The sequence below is a fragment of the Rousettus aegyptiacus genome, unplaced genomic scaffold (assembly GCF_014176215.1).
Source record: "Rousettus aegyptiacus isolate mRouAeg1 unplaced genomic scaffold, mRouAeg1.p scaffold_m13_p_3, whole genome shotgun sequence".
NCBI lineage: Eukaryota > Metazoa > Chordata > Mammalia > Chiroptera > Pteropodidae > Rousettus > Rousettus aegyptiacus.
In genome coordinates, this window is record NW_023416306.1 from 143,835,937 (window position 1) to 143,854,956 (window position 19,020).

Consider the following 19,020-nt stretch of genomic DNA (forward strand, 5'->3'; position numbering starts at 1 on the left):
TCCAGAGTCTACACTCTATTCCTTTAGAGCTCTTTTCATGTTCACTGACTCTCACTACATTCTACTGCCATTTTGCACCTCATCAGTAGGAGCCCTCTCCTTCTCCTGTTTTTTAATTCCATACTGTATATTTACTGTGAATTTGGAAAGCAAATGCACATTTTTTAGAATTCTGTGTAAAGGAGGAGTAAATACATCTGAGCAAAGACCTAAATGGTTTGTCAGTGAGTTTAATATATGAGTTCTGGTGTTTAGACTTGGAGGTTTGTGTTGACCGCTCATTGCTTTCCTTAGGTTAGACTATAAATGATGGATATTAGGAAGTCTTCTTTTGATTTAGTAATGATATTAATGCATTCTAAATTCTAAATTGCTGACTGCTTTCCAACTCAGAATTTTGAGAAGCTCCATGTTGTCTATTTAAGGCAACTCATTGTAGCATTCAAGGCCCTCCATAGTTATCACTCTAACCTTGCCTTCTGACTTTGTCTCCTTGCTCTTCTGTATGTACTTTATATTGTGGCCAAACTGAACTATCTAGTACTGTTCCCTAAACATGTGCTATTTTCCTTCCCATGTACTTTTCATTCTCTTGGCTCTGCCTGGAACACCCTTCTAACTACATCTCTACTTACCGACGTTCTCATGTCTTTTTCTAAGAACTTACTGATTTCCCCTTAACTAGAAGTTATCTCATAAGTTCTCTCAGTACTTCTTGAAAGTGTTTTTGTAAATCTTGAGCACTTACCCTGCATTGTATCGTTTCCTTGGCCTCACTACATCTACTAAATTTGTAACTTATTTAGTATAGGCACTGTAACTTATTCATATTTGTATTGCCTGCAATATCTAGTCCAGTTCCTGAATGAATACTTCTGTATTCATTCAGACTGATTAATGAAGATAAGAAATTAAGTTGCTGTTTTCTTAATTAATCACCTGAGTATAATCTCATATTTTAGAAATATGAGGTTTGGAATGAGAGTAAATAGACCTGAATTTATTTAATTCTAACTTCCCTTCGAAAAGTCATTTAATATGATTTTTCCTCTGATAACAAAGTAGAAATAATTTCCTGCCTGCACTATAGGAAGATTTAAGGAAAAATCAGATATATAAAAATATTACTTGCTATTAAAAGGAAATTTGCTATTTTAAAAGTTATATAAATAATAAAGTGCTTATTATATATAAATTGAGCTAACATTTCGTAAAGGTTTGGAAGGATTCGCTAAAGTCCTTTTTTGGGGTGTGTTTATACATTGATGGCATAGTTACAGGACAAATTCATACCATATTTATATTCCTTTGCAATTTGACCAGCTTTACTGGCTTGAATGTGAAATAATTAACTGTTAGCCAAATACAGATTCTCCTCCCACCAACTGGGGGAATCACTGCTGTTGTGAACCTGTTCCTGACTAGAGTGTGTTAGATCGCTGGATCTGTTGGCGTGGGCAAAACTAGTGTGAATTTCTTAGTTCATGCTGAGATGTTTAATTGAACCAGCCGTCGCCCGTAGGCGCTGAGTACTCTGCTACTCTTATGTAAAAAAAAAAAATGCATATTTAATTATGTCTTTAAACTTTATTTCATGCTTTCATCAGGCCTTGTGAAAAAGGGTAAAGAGCAAAATACACAGCGAAGCTTTTTCCTGAGAATGAAGTGTACCCTAACTAGCCGGGGAAGAACTATGAACATAAAGTCTGCAACATGGAAGGTTAGTAAAAATGATGTGTGAGTAGTAATTTGCCAGTTTTCGGCATGAACAAATTGTGACACTGGTTTATTGGGATAACTTAATCAGTTGGCTTTGCCAGCCACCCAGTGTTTGAATCTTGATAGAGCTTATTTTCTATTCATTGTTGTTTGATGTCTTTGATGTTAAAACAATCATCAAAGTAAGAAATAACCATCAAACAGCTATGATGACCAAATGAATGAAAAATCAGCCCAGATTTATATAAAGGAGATTTTTAAAAAGAATGATTTATAGTGCCTAAGGAGGAGATCATGGGTGGTGGTGTAGGGAAAACGTTTATTGAATTTCAGAACTATAGTTAATCTACTAATGACAGTAAATTTTAACAAAGCTTACTTGCCATGTCAGACTCAAGTACTTATATCTGCATTTTCTTTTTTTCTCACGTGTGTGTGTGTGTGTGTGTGTGTGTGGGTTTATTTTTTTTAAATGCTTTGTTTTCTTCATAAACAGGTACTTCATTGCACAGGACATATTCATGTGTACGATACCAATGGTAATCAGTCTCAGTGTGGGTATAAGAAACCACCCATGACATGCTTGGTGCTGATTTGTGAACCTATTCCTCACCCATCAAATATTGAAATTCCATTAGATAGCAAGACTTTTCTCAGTCGTCACAGCCTGGATATGAAATTTTCTTATTGTGATGAAAGGTAAATGAGAGTCTACAACTTTTTTTACTGTTTACTGTAGTGAAGAGTATGCATGCTTCCTCCACTAAGCTGAATACCATGATACAGCCTAGAACTCCATAATGTTAGATTAACTTTGTGGATTAATTCAGCTACATTGAGCATTTACTATGTACTATGAATCTTTACCAGGTGCTATTCAGGAATTATTAAGATGAGGTCTTTGTTCTTAAGAGACTCTAAAGAGACAACATAGTTCAAAGGCATACAACACAATTTGAGGAAGGAGGAGAAAGAAAAGTCTTTGGTCATCTCACCCTATGTATTTTCCTTAAACAGCTTTATCCCTGCCCATGGTTTCTATTGCCATTTCCCAAATTTATATTCCTAACTATTTATATTTAATTTCTAATTTGATATTTTTATCTGGTTACTCGTCTGCATTGTAAACTAAATATTTCTGTAACTGAACTGCTCCTAAACAATAACAGGTTCAAACACTAGTTTCCTTTCTATAATGCCTATCATTGTTCATTGTCTACCACTGTAAACATATGACTCCAGCAAAAATTTAGAAGTCATCCTTCACTTTTATCCTCGTTATGTACACTTAATTGGTTTCTACGTCTTACAGATTTACTAAGTACATATATCTCTTGATCCAGTCTGTCCTTTCCTCACTTGCTCCTCCACCATTGAATTCTTCAGCTCATTATTACCTTTAGTTTGAACTCCTGCCAGTCTCTTAAGCTATCCCTCTGCCAGCAGATTTGCTCTCTTTTAATCTCTCATTCAGGTTTCTAAAAAGTAGACAGATCAAGTAAGGTTTTGAGTTTGACCAGGAGATTGTTAGTTTTCTGGTTAGAGTTCTTTCTACAAACTTCATTCTCATCCATAAACCCTAAGAACAAAGATACAGAAAAAATTTCGCTGAAGTTTAAGAAAATCTACGTTATCCAACATTCAGCACATTTATTTGAGCACGTCCTATTGCATGGCACTATAACTGGCACTAAAGTAAAAATGAAGATTAACAGTTCCTATCCTCAAAGGCACTTAAATCGTTACTGCATAGTTGCTTTAGATCACACATTTCCTAGTCCAATAAAATTTTCTGGATCAGTCCTCTTTTTGGTAGAGAATATAAGCTAAGTAATTCTCTGAAGTTAAATTAACTTTACCTTTTTTCCTCAAATATGAATAAAATTGACCTTCTAGGTGCTATTTATATTTTGACATCTGCTTCCCTTAGTGGTAGGCATACATACCCTCAACACAGATCGAGAAGCACTGATTGATATCTGATTAAATAAGAGCTTCTTAACCTGATATACAAGGCCCTCATTAATCTGATCCTCCTGACTACTTTTCCAGCCTCTTTCCACTTGCCCCTGCTAACCACATCAGAGTCTTCATTGCCTGTACAATGTCGAGCATTTTCTCATCTCTGTCTTTGCTTGTGTACCTTCTTCCTGAAATGGTCTTGCTTTCTCTTATACTCTTTTGTACTCAACTCATAATCTCCTATAGAAAGTCATCCCCTACACCATCATTCCTTCTCATGCATAGAGGTGGTTTCCATGGGAATATTATTTAAATATATAACCTACGTAAGACCAATTAAAATAATTTTTCGTTTCCTTTGAAATGCTGCCACCTAGTGTAGATGTGTTTAGGCATATCCCTTTGTAAAGAATTCTGGATTTTCGCTTGGTTTGGTTTAATTTTTTTTTTTTTTAACAAATCAGCTTTCTATTTATTTTTTAATAAACTATGGCAGATCTTGCCTTAAGTGTGATAACACAAATAGCATATTTTTTATACATTTCTTAGGAGAAGGATATCTTCCCTGTATGCTTTTTGCAGTTAATTGGGGTTTGGTTTTTTTGAGACACAGTACATTATACAACTTTTGCTTATACCTGAGAAAGTTCTTTGAAATCTAAAGTCTGAGCACTTGAAAAGCTTAACTTATGTTCTGTTCCCAGAAAATAACATTTCTCTTCTAAAAAGTGCATAGAAGATAGCTTTCTCTTTCTCATGAAATGGGTTCCATTTCAGACTGTGGTTAAAGAGAGTAATAAGATTTAGTCTCTCTCATAAAGGAACTGTCAGGAAATCAGAAGGGGTAACTAGATTACTTTCTAGTCCATTTTCAATTTGATTTTGTTTCATCTTAAATGGATTCCTATAATTTTGTGTAATTTCAAAAACGAAGTACAAGAGCATCTTCCAAAACCAACATAATAGGTATTCCTTTATTCTTATTTAGTGTGGATCCTCTAGCTAATGATATTTAGAATTTTGTAGTAGGTATTGGTTCCCCAAAGAGCTACCTTGCCTAGGGGAGCTGTTATATAAAGAATCTGATTTTGTACATACACACAGAAAAAGAATCTGGTTTTATGGTAAGATAATGTTAAGGAGTTTGTCTGTATTTTAAATTAAATGTTAGTGGCTACCTTTATAACTTATTTAATTTAGCAGCACTTCATATTTATTTATTAATACCCTGACTTTTTAACCAAACATATGTATAATAAAATGTGATAAAAATAGGTAACAAGTTGAGGTGAAAGGGATAAAAAGGTCAAATAACAGAATGAATCAGAAGACTTAAAGAAATGAATGATGCTGCATTTAGTAACCATGCACTTACTAAAGGTAAGTTGTAAATTTAGTCTCAGGAAAGAAAAATGCTCTTTATTTTTGAAATTTCACTTGTCCATAAGATTAGTGCATATCAGTTACTTGGAAGAAGCAAACTTTTCATTATCAATTTCTTTTTCTTCCTTTTTTTTTTTTTTTTTTTAAACTTAACAGAATTACTGAATTGATGGGATATGAACCAGAAGAACTTTTGGGCCGTTCAATTTATGAATATTATCACGCGTTGGACTCTGATCATCTGACCAAAACTCATCATGATAGTAAGTACAATAGAAGAACTCATAGACAGTCAATTAACTCTTGTAGTCTCTTTACTGTTTGGTTATACATCTAACTTTTTGGTTAATATTAACCAGTCTTTCTAGGTCGAGTATTTTAACAAAATTCTTCATAATGGATTTTGACCATTAAATCTTATGTTTTATATTTGTCACAGCCTATACCAGTTAAAGTAGAATCATTTAATATCTAAAATTTCTGTAGCATTTTAAATAAGAGACTCACATATGTCACAGAATATTATAGCATCATTTTCAGAATTCACACCTAAGTATTTCAGAACTGTGTGTAGCATATAGAAGATACTCAGAAAATTGTTCAATAAAGTGAATTGATAACTGAGGTAAAGATGATTAACAGCATACACTAGTGGTAATAACTACCCTTGACATAAGATATGTTCCTCAGTTTTAGTGGAATGTTATTTGAAAATCCCATGGTAAGTAAAACTTTGGAATTTCTCAGTTGCCTGTTTAATCCGTACTTAAACATAACTTCTCAATATTAGGGATGCCTGAATATCATTCAGTTAGTGTGATTAGCTTTGAACTACAGAATGGTCCCAAGTCCATAATCAGGGCCCCAATACCCACAATAATATAACATCATTACTATTTATCTGGTACTTTCCCAAATCAGTAATTAAGATTGCCTGAATTGCCAAAAGACTTCAGCATGATATCAATTGACATTTAAGAATATTAGCACAACTATTTGAAACATCTTTGGTTCTCTAGAAACTATAGCAGGAATTTAAGGAAATGATAGCAGTGCTTTCTTTCCTGTTCTCTCTGGAATCAAGATTATTTATTCTCTAGTCTTTCTGATGCTTTTGACATATAAGTTATTAAAAGAATTTCAGTCACTGCCATCCCTCATTCCTAGCTTTCATTTTATTTAAAGTGAAGATTGGTAGGAAAGGAGTTTATTTTGGGGGGTAGAAGAATGAAATGGGTATATTTTCAGCTATGCAGGGGCTTTTCCTCTTGCTCTCAATTTAAACAGTTACAACTGATTCCATTAAAATAAAAATTTCTCTTTTTTTAAAACAGTGATCAAATATTTAGCATCCATTCATTTGATTGACAATTCAGTAATTTTCTCTGCATGACTCTTTTTCCATTTTACCCCTAGTGTTTACTAAAGGACAAGTCACCACAGGACAGTACAGAATGCTTGCCAAAAGAGGTGGATATGTCTGGGTTGAAACTCAAGCAACTGTCATATACAACACTAAGAACTCTCAGCCGCAATGCATTGTATGTGTAAATTACGTTGTGAGGTAAGCTTAGAAAATAAATATTTTGAGGTAGCAAACAATAACTCTTTGGATACCCTGCTCTTTAATAAGAAGAAAAGATTATAAACATTAACTGGATTTTATTTTACTGTCACATTTCTACCTAATTACAGTTTTCAGTATTCTGTCCCGTGTTCCCAGGCCAGCTATTCTACAGTGATCCCACCAGCTACTATCAGCAGCTATCCTTTCCCATCCTATTTAGTCCAGTTTTTAAAGAGACCTTGAAAAAAACACCAGACCTATGAATGAGTTTGTTCTAGTCATAAAACTGTCAGCACATATTATATCTCAAGGCAGCTAAGTTGGGAATAGTTGGGTTTATGTCATAGCTCTGTCATTTCTCCATAACCTTTGAGGAAGTCTCATTCTCTGAATTTCATCCATATATGAGAGAGAATACTTACCTGAAAAAGTTATGAGAATTAAATTAAATTCTATCTGAAATTACTATAAAAGGCTGTATAATGTATATTCTTGGACTCTTAGTTGATGGGCTTGGGAATATTATGAATATCATAAATTTTTTATTTGCTCAGCTTCAGTAGACAATTGCCCCCAGGTAGTCCATCTTCCATATTACCATCAGGCTGATTTTTCTTAAATGGATATCTGCTCTTCTCATTTTCCTTAGATTTGTTTTAAAGATCCCTTATCACCCCCAGGATAAATCCTTACCTGTTTGCATAGCATCATTTCTTGTCATTATCTTCTATACTCCCATGTTTTCATAGATGTAGCCCTCTTTCTACAATCTATAGCCACCTCTCTTAGAAAGACTTTGATCATTTGTTTTTATTTTTGCCAATTCTGACACCATCCTTTAATGTTTTAATATTAGTGCCAAAGAGTCCTTTTGTGACTTTCCCGTTACTTAAGAATCAGATTCTTGCAATGTACTTTTCCCCCTACTGCAGTCTGCCTGACAACTACCCCTTGAGCTCAGGTTTAAGTTTATTGGCCTCTCTATGAAGCATTCCTTCTCCATTTTAGAGATTATCACTTTGTATTTTAAGTGTTTGCACATTTCCTTTCACACCGGGTTATAAACTTGAGTGCAAGGGTTAGATATTTGAATTTTTCTATCTTTAGTTCATTTCACATAGCAAACACTTAATATTTGTTGATTAAAAGAACAATAAAATTGACATTTAAGCTAAAATGAATATGGAGCTATTGTTCATCATTCCTTTTCAATTCTATTCCCATAGGTGGTATCAACATATCATTTCACTACCATCAAAGAAAATATGGCACCCCTCTTGCAAAGACCTTGGTCATCTATCTCTGCATCTTTACATTCTAGGACCATCATTAGGTCATACCTCGTATTAGTGCTAAAGAGTTCTGTGCCAATTTCATTATATGTGAGTCAGCACAAAAACTGGGAAGATGTGTAATAGTCATCTGCTTGACTATTAAATTTCTTCATCACCACCACTCTTCCCAAAGGGATAGTTGAAGTTTCTTAATTGAAATTAGTCAAATATTTGAATTATTTTATATTGTAAATTTTAATAGGACTTTACTTCAATATTGATATTTTAACCCTGAATGAATGTACCAAGTATGCATGAGAGATTAGGTCAAAACGTCTTAAAATGTTCCTTTTCATAAAGTAGGATTTTTTTGTGACAAAGTTATTTAAGAGTCCTTTCTCTACACACACATTGTGTCAAGTGCTCATTTAAGAATTACTAATCTCTCTTTTTTGACAGTGGTATTATTCAGCACGACTTGATTTTCTCCCTTCAACAAACAGAATGTGTCCTCAAACCAGTTGAATCTTCAGATATGAAAATGACTCAGCTGTTCACCAAAGTTGAATCAGAAGATACAAGTAGCCTCTTTGATAAACTAAAGAAGGAGCCTGATGCTTTAACTTTGCTGGCACCGGCTGCTGGAGATACAATCATATCTTTAGATTTTGGCAGCAATGGTGGGTCTTTAGTTATTTTGTAAATTACCTAAGTTATGTCTGCTGATGCAAGCCCATTTAACCAAACTTTATGTTGACCTTTCTGTCAATAATCATTTGGACATTATGGTCATACATATTTTGTTTTTCATAGTCTTCTTGAAAGTATTTGCTTATGTTTGTTTGCTCCTATAATTTCTCAGCATTTGTTTTTGTCACATTCTTGGAAATTGTGCTTCAAAGAGTCCTTAAGGTATTTCTTCTTCACACTTTAATTTTTCTTAGTTACTCTGCTATTTCTATATCCTACTGTCATATTTTCTTCACAATTTAGCAGAGCTGTATTGCAATAGGTCTGGTTGTTTAAAGGATAAATAGGCAGTCATACCATAACATCAAACATTGACAATGGAAACTAATTTCAAACTAGGTTCAATTTTAATGAATCAAAGGTATGAAATGGTTGGAATTGCAGTTGTTTTTTGTTTGTTTGTTTAAGCCATAGTTTGAGTTGTCAGTAGTGTGTTGGAAAGATAACTCAGGCTTATAGTTATACCATTATATATGTTTACTTTCTGATTAAGGGCAAGTTGGTAACATTTTTGAGTGAACTAAATACATCTTTGGTAAAAAGGGTCATATTTTTATATGTGTTAACATCTTGATACTCTTCAGATTGGCTAATTTTTTTCCCAACAGACACAGAAACTGATGACCAACAACTTGAGGAAGTTCCATTGTATAATGATGTAATGCTTCCCTCATCCAGTGAAAAATTACAGAATATAAATTTGGCAATGTCTCCATTACCTGCCTCTGAAACTCCAAAGCCACTTCGAAGTAGTGCTGACCCTGCACTCAATCAGGAAGTTGCATTAAAATTAGAACCAAATCCAGAGTCATTGGAACTTTCCTTTACCATGCCTCAGATCCAAGATCAGCCAGCTAGTCCTTCTGATGGAAGCACTAGACAAAGTTCACCTGAGGTAGGTGTCGTAATATAATAAAAGGATAACTTTCAGATTTTAATATTCAGGAAGTATTTATAAAGTATGTATGGACTTAGAGCTGCCTACAGTAGCTCTAAGTCCATACATACTACCCTTTGAGTTGGAGAACTGCCCACTAGCTAAAGGCTTTTTATAAATAAGCAAGGCTTTAAAGGGAAGGGACCCTAAACTCTGCCCAGTTTAATCTAGTTTTGAAATTCTGGGTAAGTATAACATGAAAGTACCAAGTCATATATGCAACTTGTCTTGATATTAGTTTTTCTATAAACAATAAAACTCCTCTTTAAGGGCTCAGCTAGGCCAAAATTAAAGGTATCACATAGCGGTGCTCTTATTTCTAAATCTAGAGTGCTTGAATTTCAAAGCTTCCTATGGCTAAAAATATGCTCAGGAGTTGGGCACAAATAGACCTTAATAAGTGGTAAATAATTTGACATTAAATATTTATTGATCCAAACTGGCAAGCTGAGAATAGGAGATTTGACATCTCATAGTATTCTAGAGAATACATCCTATGCTATGGTAGGTAGCTAGCTCAGTTTGCCTAGCACAAAATGTTTGATTCATTTTGTTTTTAATCTAACCAAAGTAAATGTTCTAACAAATGTAATAACGAGGGAAGCAAAAGTTTATGCTTAGAATACATAGCTAATTTTTTTGTTAGAATTCTTGTTAAAGTGAGTGCAAGTAAAGAACTTAAGTCTCCACCCCTATCTCCCGGAGTAGCTGTGAGATTTTTAGGTAGATCACCCAGAGGTATGTGAGCTCTCGATACAAAGGTAGGTTCCAGTCAGTATGTCATCTAGTTATTGGCCAGTTGGGTGTACTGGGTGGGAGCTGACTTCTTAGATGAGTTTTATTCTTTAAGCAGATAAATGCATCTTTTATTTTTATAAATGCTATATTACATATAGTCATAAATGTGTATTCAGTAGGTCCCCCTTATCCACGGAGGACACATTACATTCCAAGACCAAGGATAGTACTAAACCCAAATCAACTTCTTCAGCTCTGCTGGAAATGTGGCAGTAGCTTCTTCATCAGCAGATACAGCCTGTCCAGTAATTGTTACATTTTTCATCCCTTACTTGCAAGTAAATGGCTTAGTGTCACTTGTTTCACATGTCACTTGGTGTCCCTTGCTGGAGTCTTCATATGGGCTCAGTGCTTTTTGGTGCAACATATTGCCCTCCATTAGAACACATTTTCTGTTCATGTCTTCCACCTACAAATTTAATGCCTTTTCCATCTTAACTAAGCACTGTGCCTATAACTTCCGCAGTTTAAGATGTGACAGCAAAACTAGCAAGAATTTCTTATTTAGTCAAAATCTTTCATATTTTTACTTAATGGAAGTACTTTATGGCTTCTCTTGGGCATATCTGAATTGCCAGCATCACTACTCTTGTACTTTGGGGTCATTATTAAGTAAAATAAGTTATTTGGAATACAAGCACTATAATACTGTAACAATTGATCTAATAACCAAGACAGCTACTAAGTGACTAACGGTCAGGTAGTATATCCAGTGGTATATGCTAGACAAAGGGATGATTCATGTCCAGGATAGAATGTAGTGAGACAGTGTGAGGTCTCATCACATTGCTCAGAGTAATGTGAAACTTAAAACCTGAATTGTTTACTTCTGGAATTTCCTATTTAATAATTTTAGACTTCAGTTGACCACGGGTAACCGAAACCACAGAAAATGAAACTGCAATAAGGGGGGATTACTTTATTGGCAAAATTAGTTAAAAGTGTAAGCTTAAAAATTTAATTTGTCACTAGTTATATAAAATTTAATAGAACAGACGGATTTCATTGTGTATTCTAGAAAAACATGCTGACTTCTTCAGGAAAATTAACACATTTAATTCCTTTTACAGCCTACCAGTCCCAGCGAATATTGTTTTGATGTGGATAGTGATATGGTCAATGAATTCAAATTGGAATTGGTAGAGAAACTTTTTGCCGAAGACACAGAAGCAAAGAATCCATTTTCCACTCAGGTAAACGAACTTGTTTATTATATTTTATGTAAAACGTTAGTCAGTAGTTACTTTGGGTTTAACTTGTTTTTCTTTTATAAGGTGTGGCCATTATAAAAACTCATGTATTTGTTGTTTTAAAGGACACTGATTTAGACTTGGAGATGTTAGCTCCCTATATCCCAATGGATGATGACTTCCAGTTACGTTCCTTCGATCAGTTGTCACCATTGGAAAGCTGTTCTACAAGCCCTCAAAGCGCAAGCACAATGACAGTATTCCAGCTGACTCAAATGCAAGAACCAGCTATTACTACCACCACCACCACTGCCACCACTGATGAATTAAAACCATTGACAAAAGATGGTGTGGAAGACATTAAAATATTGATTGCATCTCCATCTCCTACCCACATACCTAAAGAAACTACTAGTACCACAACATCACCGTATAGTGATACTCGAAGTCGGACAGCCTCACCAAACAGATCAGGAAAAGGAGTTATAGAACAAACAGAAAAATCTCACCCAAGAAGCCCTAACGTGTTACCTATCACGTTGAATCAAAGGTATTTATATGTAACATAGTTTTTATTTTTAGAAAATGTGTAGAATGATAAATTATTTCTAAACATAGCAAACCTGGTGTGTATGCTTGAACATACATAAAATCTAATACAAATTCTGAATTTAAGCACTTCAAAACCTGTTTCTAAATTACCTTATGTATTTATTTTCTCTAAAATAATCATATTGGGGATGGCTCCATAATGTAGTGGTTAGCACATCTGCTTTACATGCCAAAGGTCCTGGGTTCACGCCCCAGGTGGAGCCACGGACCATACCCCGGGTGTGCCAGGCTCGGGGCGCCAGGCCCCGGGGGTGCACCGCCTTCAGAAATCCAGTTCTTAAGGGGAGACAGCGACATCCGTAGGTCAGGGGTAGAAGTGAGTGGGGAGGGGATTAAAGAAGGGGGGAAAAATAAAAATAAAATAATCATATCACCTATCTGAATGTAGGAGGTTTTTTTAAGCTTACGTGAACAAAAGCCCTACCGACTTAAGGATATTTGCAGTTCCCCATTCCAAATTGAGCCTAATGGTCTTCAGTCCTCAGTATTCAATATAGATGTTTATAAGATTTCTTTTTAAATTTTGTGTATACTTATGTTACAGTTGCTTTTATTTTTCATTACATATTTATAGAACATTAGCTTTATTATAGGTTAAATAGATTTTTAAGAGCTGTAACATGAATCTAAGCATGATTTTATGACTGCTTCTATTGAGCTAATTTGAGCAACTATCTGGACCAAACAAATTTTAAATGATAATTTCTGTATATAATTTGTAGTAGGATTTGCTATTTTAAATTTGAGGCTATAGTCATAGGAAACAAGTTTTAGGTAGTCGGTGGGGCAGTGTCTGGAGGAGAAAAATGATTCCTTCTCTACTATGCCTAGACTGATCCAGATAGCAACAGCAATAGGAAAAAGCACTAACCAGAGCCGGAGCTTAGGGTGTTTTTCTCCTGCCTTGCATCACTACTTTGACCTAGATTGCTGGAAGAGGCTTTTTCCTAGAGTTCGGAAAAGAGCTTGGGGCTTTAGATTAATAGAGAGACATTTTACATTACTTTTAAAAATTACTATGTCACCAACTGAATTTAGACTTTGAGTTCCTCTAGGGCAATGACAATGTCTTGGACATGTTACTGGTATTAATACTTAAGTCGTACCTATCTTGTAGTTGCTCAATAAATGGTTATTGGATGAACCAGATGAATGGATATAGTAATATAAATGGTGATGAACTGTAATTTACAGTTTACTTTTAGCTTCAGAGGACTATGGGATATTTCGTTTTCTGAACAACTGTGTACTCATCAAAACCAGTCTAACATCTAGTTTCTTTAGCAATTTTTTTACATTAGTTCCAATATAGTATGCACAAAATACTTTAAGAAATGAACTTTATGAACTATATGGAGGCTTTTTCCTTCTCTAGGTAATTTGCAGATAAAGTGCTGTACCAAACAACTTACAGCTTTAGAGCAAAGATTAAAGATAACCATTAAAAATACTATTACTGAGATGACATTTACATGATACACTGAGTTATAACTGCATAGTAGAGCAGTTGAAGTAATATATCACTTACTCATATGGTATTCTCAACTGTAAGAAATAGAGCAAGGAGATCTATGTATAAAGGGAGTAGTTCTTGAAAAGACAAAGTAGCTACAACAGTTTTATGTATTTGACACATGAAACAGTTCTTCACTATTTAATATAAATTCTGATGCAGGTAGTTCAGGTCTATTAAAGAGATCAATGCTGAAGACCAAATGGTTAGTACAAAGATCACTGGGAGGGGGGATGGGTATAAGGGATCTAGAATGTATTTCCATAACTGCAACTAATTGGCAATGGGACTTTGAGATAGTTACCTAACAGGCCTCAGGTTTCTCATTTATAAAATGGATATTATATACCCATGTTACTGTCTTGGGGATTGGAGTAAGGATAAAATAAATGAACATGAAATGTTTTATAAACTGAAAATGCTATGCAAATATGAAATTAATCTTCTATTACAGTAGTCCCATGAATATATTATGTTACATGCACTGAAAGGCCAGTATTTAACAGTTGTTGACTTATAATCAGTTTAGTTCAGTTCCATTTTATAAATAGGAAAATGCAAATTATAGGATATTTTTCTGTTTTAAAAATTGAACTTTGGCTTTTAAGGTGATAAACTTTTAGAGATCAGGAAAAGTTCTCATATATTATGTTCCTAAATATTAGAAAACAACATTATATATATATATTTTTTTACTTAAAATTTTTTTCAGAACTGCCGTTCCTGAGGAAGAACTAAATCCAAAGATACTGGCTTTGCAGAATGCTCAAAGAAAGCGAAAAATAGAACATGATGGTTCACTTTTTCAAGCAGTAGGAATTGTAAGTATGAGAGTGTTTCCTTTTCTATTCTAGCTAATGTGCTATTTCCTAAGTTATTTATATAAGTAATTCCTTATTTTGTCCAAATACTAAAATTGTATTTTCAGAAGTTATGCATTGGTTTTTTTCACTTTGTGTACAATTTCTTAAAAGCATAAACATTTAATGATTATGTTTATCAATGTAAAAATCCTAAACAATACAGAGGTATTTTGAATAAAAAGTGATTATTCCCTGTTCCAGTCCATCACCACCAGTCTCGTTCTCTTTCCTTTAAGTTACTTTCTGCTTCTTACCGCCAAAACACAGTAGTTACACGTTAAGTCAGCGTTGGTGTAATCCATAGTGGTATTTTCAGACTATACAGATTAACTAGAAAGCATTTACAGAGACAATAGCCATAATATGTGACAAATGTCTTTATCATAGTAATACTAAAGGTCTTTATCATAGTAATACTAAAGGAATTAAAAACAATTTGAGGCATTATTTGATTTAAGAAACCTGCCTCTATGTTATTAAACTTACATTGATATCAAAGTTTTTGATTTTTAAAAAACTGAACATAGTAAAATTGAAATAACTTTACTCTTTTTAGGGAACATTATTACAGCAGCCAGATGATCGTGCAGCTACTACATCACTTTCTTGGAAGCGTGTAAAAGGATGCAAATCTAATGAACAGAATGGAATGGAGCAAAAGACAATTATTTTAATACCCTCTGGTTAGTTCATTCCTTTTGCCCTTGAATATAACAAAGAGAATCATGTGACTTTATGTAGAAGCTTTACTCCAAGTGAAAGTGATTTTCATTCCTTAAGATTAAAAACTAAGGTAGCATTTTATCTAATGGCTGTAACACAGAAATATCTATTTCAAGATGGAACATTTTTTGTAATTGTCTTCGATATGTCTAGGTGCTATTAAAATTAAATAGAAGCTAAAATTTGTACATTTTTATGCATTTTCTAAATTGATTTATCACTCCTTCCTGCCTCCATTGTATCCTATAAACATTCCTGACATAGCGCTAGTAATGCTTGCACTTACTGGTTTACATTGCCATGGTTCTGCCCCATAGACTAAAAACCCTTCAGAGCTTATTTGCCTTATTTTCCCAATACCTAGCACATAGTGGGTATTTAATAATATTCATTGACTAGATGAATGAATACTTAGGTATTTCTTTGTTTTTCAGATTTAGCATGTAGACTGCTGGGGCAATCAATGGATGAGAGTGGATTACCACAGCTGACCAGTTATGATTGTGAAGTTAATGCTCCTATACAAGGCAGCAGAAACCTACTGCAGGGTGAAGAATTACTCAGAGCTTTGGATCAAGTTAACTGAGCTTTTTCATAATCTCATTCCTTTTTTTGGACACTGGTGGCTCATTACCTAAAGCAGTCTATTTATATTTTCTATATCTATCTAATTTTAGAAGCCTGGCTACAATACTGCACATTCTCTGTTCAATTTTGATCCCCTCTTTACTTAATTTTCATTATTGCTCTTTTTTAGTATGTTCTTTAATGCCAGATCATGGGCAGCACATTTTCACAGTTCTGTAGTATTTAAACCATTGCATTTGCAGTAGCATCATTTTTTAAATGCACCTTTTTATTTATTTATTTTGGGCTGGGGAGTTTGTCCCTTATTGAATTATTTTTTAATAAGATGCCAATATAATTTTTTTAAGAAGGTGGTAACCTTTCATCATAATCAGTTTGAAAAATTTTTATTCTTTTTTTCACATAGACAATAATGATTTGCCAGCAGTACATGGTAGCCACAATTGCACAATATATTTTCTTAATGAATACCAGCAGTTACTCATGCAATATATTCTGCATTTATAAAACTAGTTTTTAAGAAGAAATTTTTTTTGGCCTATGAAATTGTTAAACCTGGAACATGACATTGTTAATCATATGATGATTCTTAAATGCTTGTATGGTTTAATTATTTAAATGGGTAAAGCCATTTACATGATATAGAAAGATATGCATATATCTGGAAGGTATGTGGCATTTATTTGTATAAAATTCTCAGTTCAGAGAAGTGATCTTGATGTTTCTGTAGTCACTTTGCCAGCTCAAAAGAAAACAATACCCTCTTTGTAGTTGTGGAAGTTTATGCTAATATTGTGTAATTGATATTAAACTTAAATGTTCTACCCACCCTGTTGGTATAAAGATGTTTTGAACAGATTGTGGGGGGGAGGGGGAAATCATGCTGTTAGCAAAATTGCCTAGTATGTTAATTTGCTCAAAATCTGATGTTTGGTTTTATGCACTTTGTCGCGATTAACATCTTTCTGTTTTCATAGATTTCAATAATTGAGTAATTTTAGAAGTATTATTTTAGAAGTATATAGTCACAGTAAACACCTTTTTTTCTATGTGCATTGTACAAATTTTTCATTCCTTTTGCTCCTTGTGGTTGGCTCTAACACTAACTGTATTGTTTTGTTACTTTAAATAAACATCTTCTGTGGACCAGGCCCCCCCTTGATCAGCTTTTTATGTTAATGTTTGCTTCAACACCTCCAACTCCTAAAGTTGTTTACCAACAATTTAAGTATTTCATGAAAATTACATGGCCATTATTTCTCCATTTATCTTACTGCTGTCACCTTAATGTATACTGTGTCCCAAAATATCATGTTAAATAACAAACTATGTTTTACTGTAGAGTATGGTTTTAGAAAAGAAACTTATTTATAAATTTATGAACCTAGTAAAGTAAAACAATTTTAAGGGTTTAATATGAATGGAAGCACATCCTGAACATTAAAGTCACATGTTATAAGGGCTAGAAGGTCCTCCCCCTGAAGATTTCTAATATTCCCATTCACATATGAGGAAATTTAGACTTCAAATGGTAAATGATTTGTCATTTACTGAGATTTAAACCCAGGTCTACTGACTCTAATATGAAACTGAGAACTGAACTAACCTTGCTTTATTTTTGTTTTAATGATACTGTATATTTAAAATGTTTTGAATAGCTTTTTCTGTATATTTTTGTGAAATTGCTGTATTTTCTGATTATAAAAGTAATACGTTCTCATTTTTTTAAAAAAGATGGCACAAAAATGATATAAAAAAGAAAAAAACACTGAATTCTTGCACCTAGGGGTAACCACAAACAGTTTTTATGGACAGATTATGTAGTTAGTGTGCCACACTCTTAGGTCCTATATCCCGAGGTTATAGGAACAAAATATCTTGAACAAAATAAACTAAACCATGTATCTTAGGTGGCTGTTTTTATCTTAGAATGAAGAAAATGTGGTTATAGTTACATCAAAATTTGGGAACAAAAGTTTACAAATACTAACAATCTGAGATTTTGAGGGCACATGTATACTTCACCGTAAATACTATGATCTAAAGTGCTTGTGCATTTAATTATGCACAGAATTAGAGGCGGTATTTTTTTTCACCCCCACCCCCCACCCCTCTAGAGGTGGTATTTCAGAATAAAGTGGTTGCTTAATATTCCCAGGTCAAAATACCAAAAATTCTGCTTATTCAGATAGCAAGTTAGCTTAAACGTCTAGTTTTTCAAATGTTAATGGTCAGATTATGTAATAACCTGGAGTGTGGAAAAAGGACCTGTGACAGCAATGATTTAGAGGAGAAAGCTACTTTAACGAACAGTATTGCTGGAAGAAAACAAGTATCAGTACCCACCTATGGATCATTCAATAAACAAATCCCACAGACCGCTTGAAGCTGTTTGAGATAGCAGAACCAGTCCTTCCCAGCGCTGTGCTCTCTCTGACAATTACATACTTTTTAAAATAGTGCCTTTATCTAAGAAGTATAACCCCAATATAACTATAATTCTGTATTACCTCTTCCCCCTTACTACTCCTGTACACTCCCTATGCATGCCTACTTCCTTCTTTACTCTGGTGCTGCTGTGAATGAATGACCACAGTATTTCCACACTTGAACAAAGTAAGTCAAAGGAGTTTAGTGTATTTTAAGTGTGTAAACCTCACTATTAACCTTGGAACTTGAAATAGTTCCCCAAGGAGCTTACCACTGCTGGGTGCAATGATGCACACAGACTAGGAGTTTAAATGAATCTAACGTCTCTCGAATACTATATGCTAGACTTTATGCTAAGCATTTTGCATGTTATCTCAAAATCTTCAAAGACCCCTATGAATTAGTACTTGTATCTCATTTTGTAGATGAGAAAATAGTCTTGGAAAGATGGCCTAAGGTTCAGAGCATTCGAACTGGCCATTAGTGACTCCACAGCCCATGGTGCTAACCACCTGGCAGTGCTAACCAGTCCAGCAGAACGTAAAATTTTCCTCATTAACTCTTCAAATAGCGAACAGGAGAAGGCAAAGGAGGTGCAGGGAACTGAGGGTGGGTGTCTCTTGAAAGTAAAAATCGTACAGGACACTGAAGGGATGTCCTAAGAAAGGAATATGAATGGAAATTAATACAAGTGCTATTTAGCTGGGTTTT

The 19,020-nt window shown here is 34.1% G+C and overlaps 1 protein-coding gene across 1 annotated transcript in view; it reads left to right on the top strand.

The window, feature by feature from the left end:
- The window catches only part of HIF1A (hypoxia inducible factor 1 subunit alpha), a 35,797-nt gene extending 18,766 nt beyond the window's left edge, over positions 1-17,031 (top strand). The window contains exons 5-15 of the mRNA XM_036238972.1: positions 1,608-1,720; positions 2,216-2,418; positions 5,221-5,327; positions 6,481-6,628; positions 8,365-8,585; positions 9,264-9,550; positions 11,461-11,583; positions 11,706-12,130; positions 14,418-14,526; positions 15,125-15,251; positions 15,726-17,031. Of these exons, the coding sequence (XP_036094865.1) occupies positions 1,608-1,720; positions 2,216-2,418; positions 5,221-5,327; positions 6,481-6,628; positions 8,365-8,585; positions 9,264-9,550; positions 11,461-11,583; positions 11,706-12,130; positions 14,418-14,526; positions 15,125-15,251; positions 15,726-15,877 (2,015 nt within the window). The 3' untranslated portion in view covers positions 15,878-17,031. The remainder of the gene's footprint in view (positions 1-1,607; positions 1,721-2,215; positions 2,419-5,220; positions 5,328-6,480; positions 6,629-8,364; positions 8,586-9,263; positions 9,551-11,460; positions 11,584-11,705; positions 12,131-14,417; positions 14,527-15,124; positions 15,252-15,725) is intronic.
- The last annotated feature ends 1,989 nt before the right edge of the window (positions 17,032-19,020 follow it).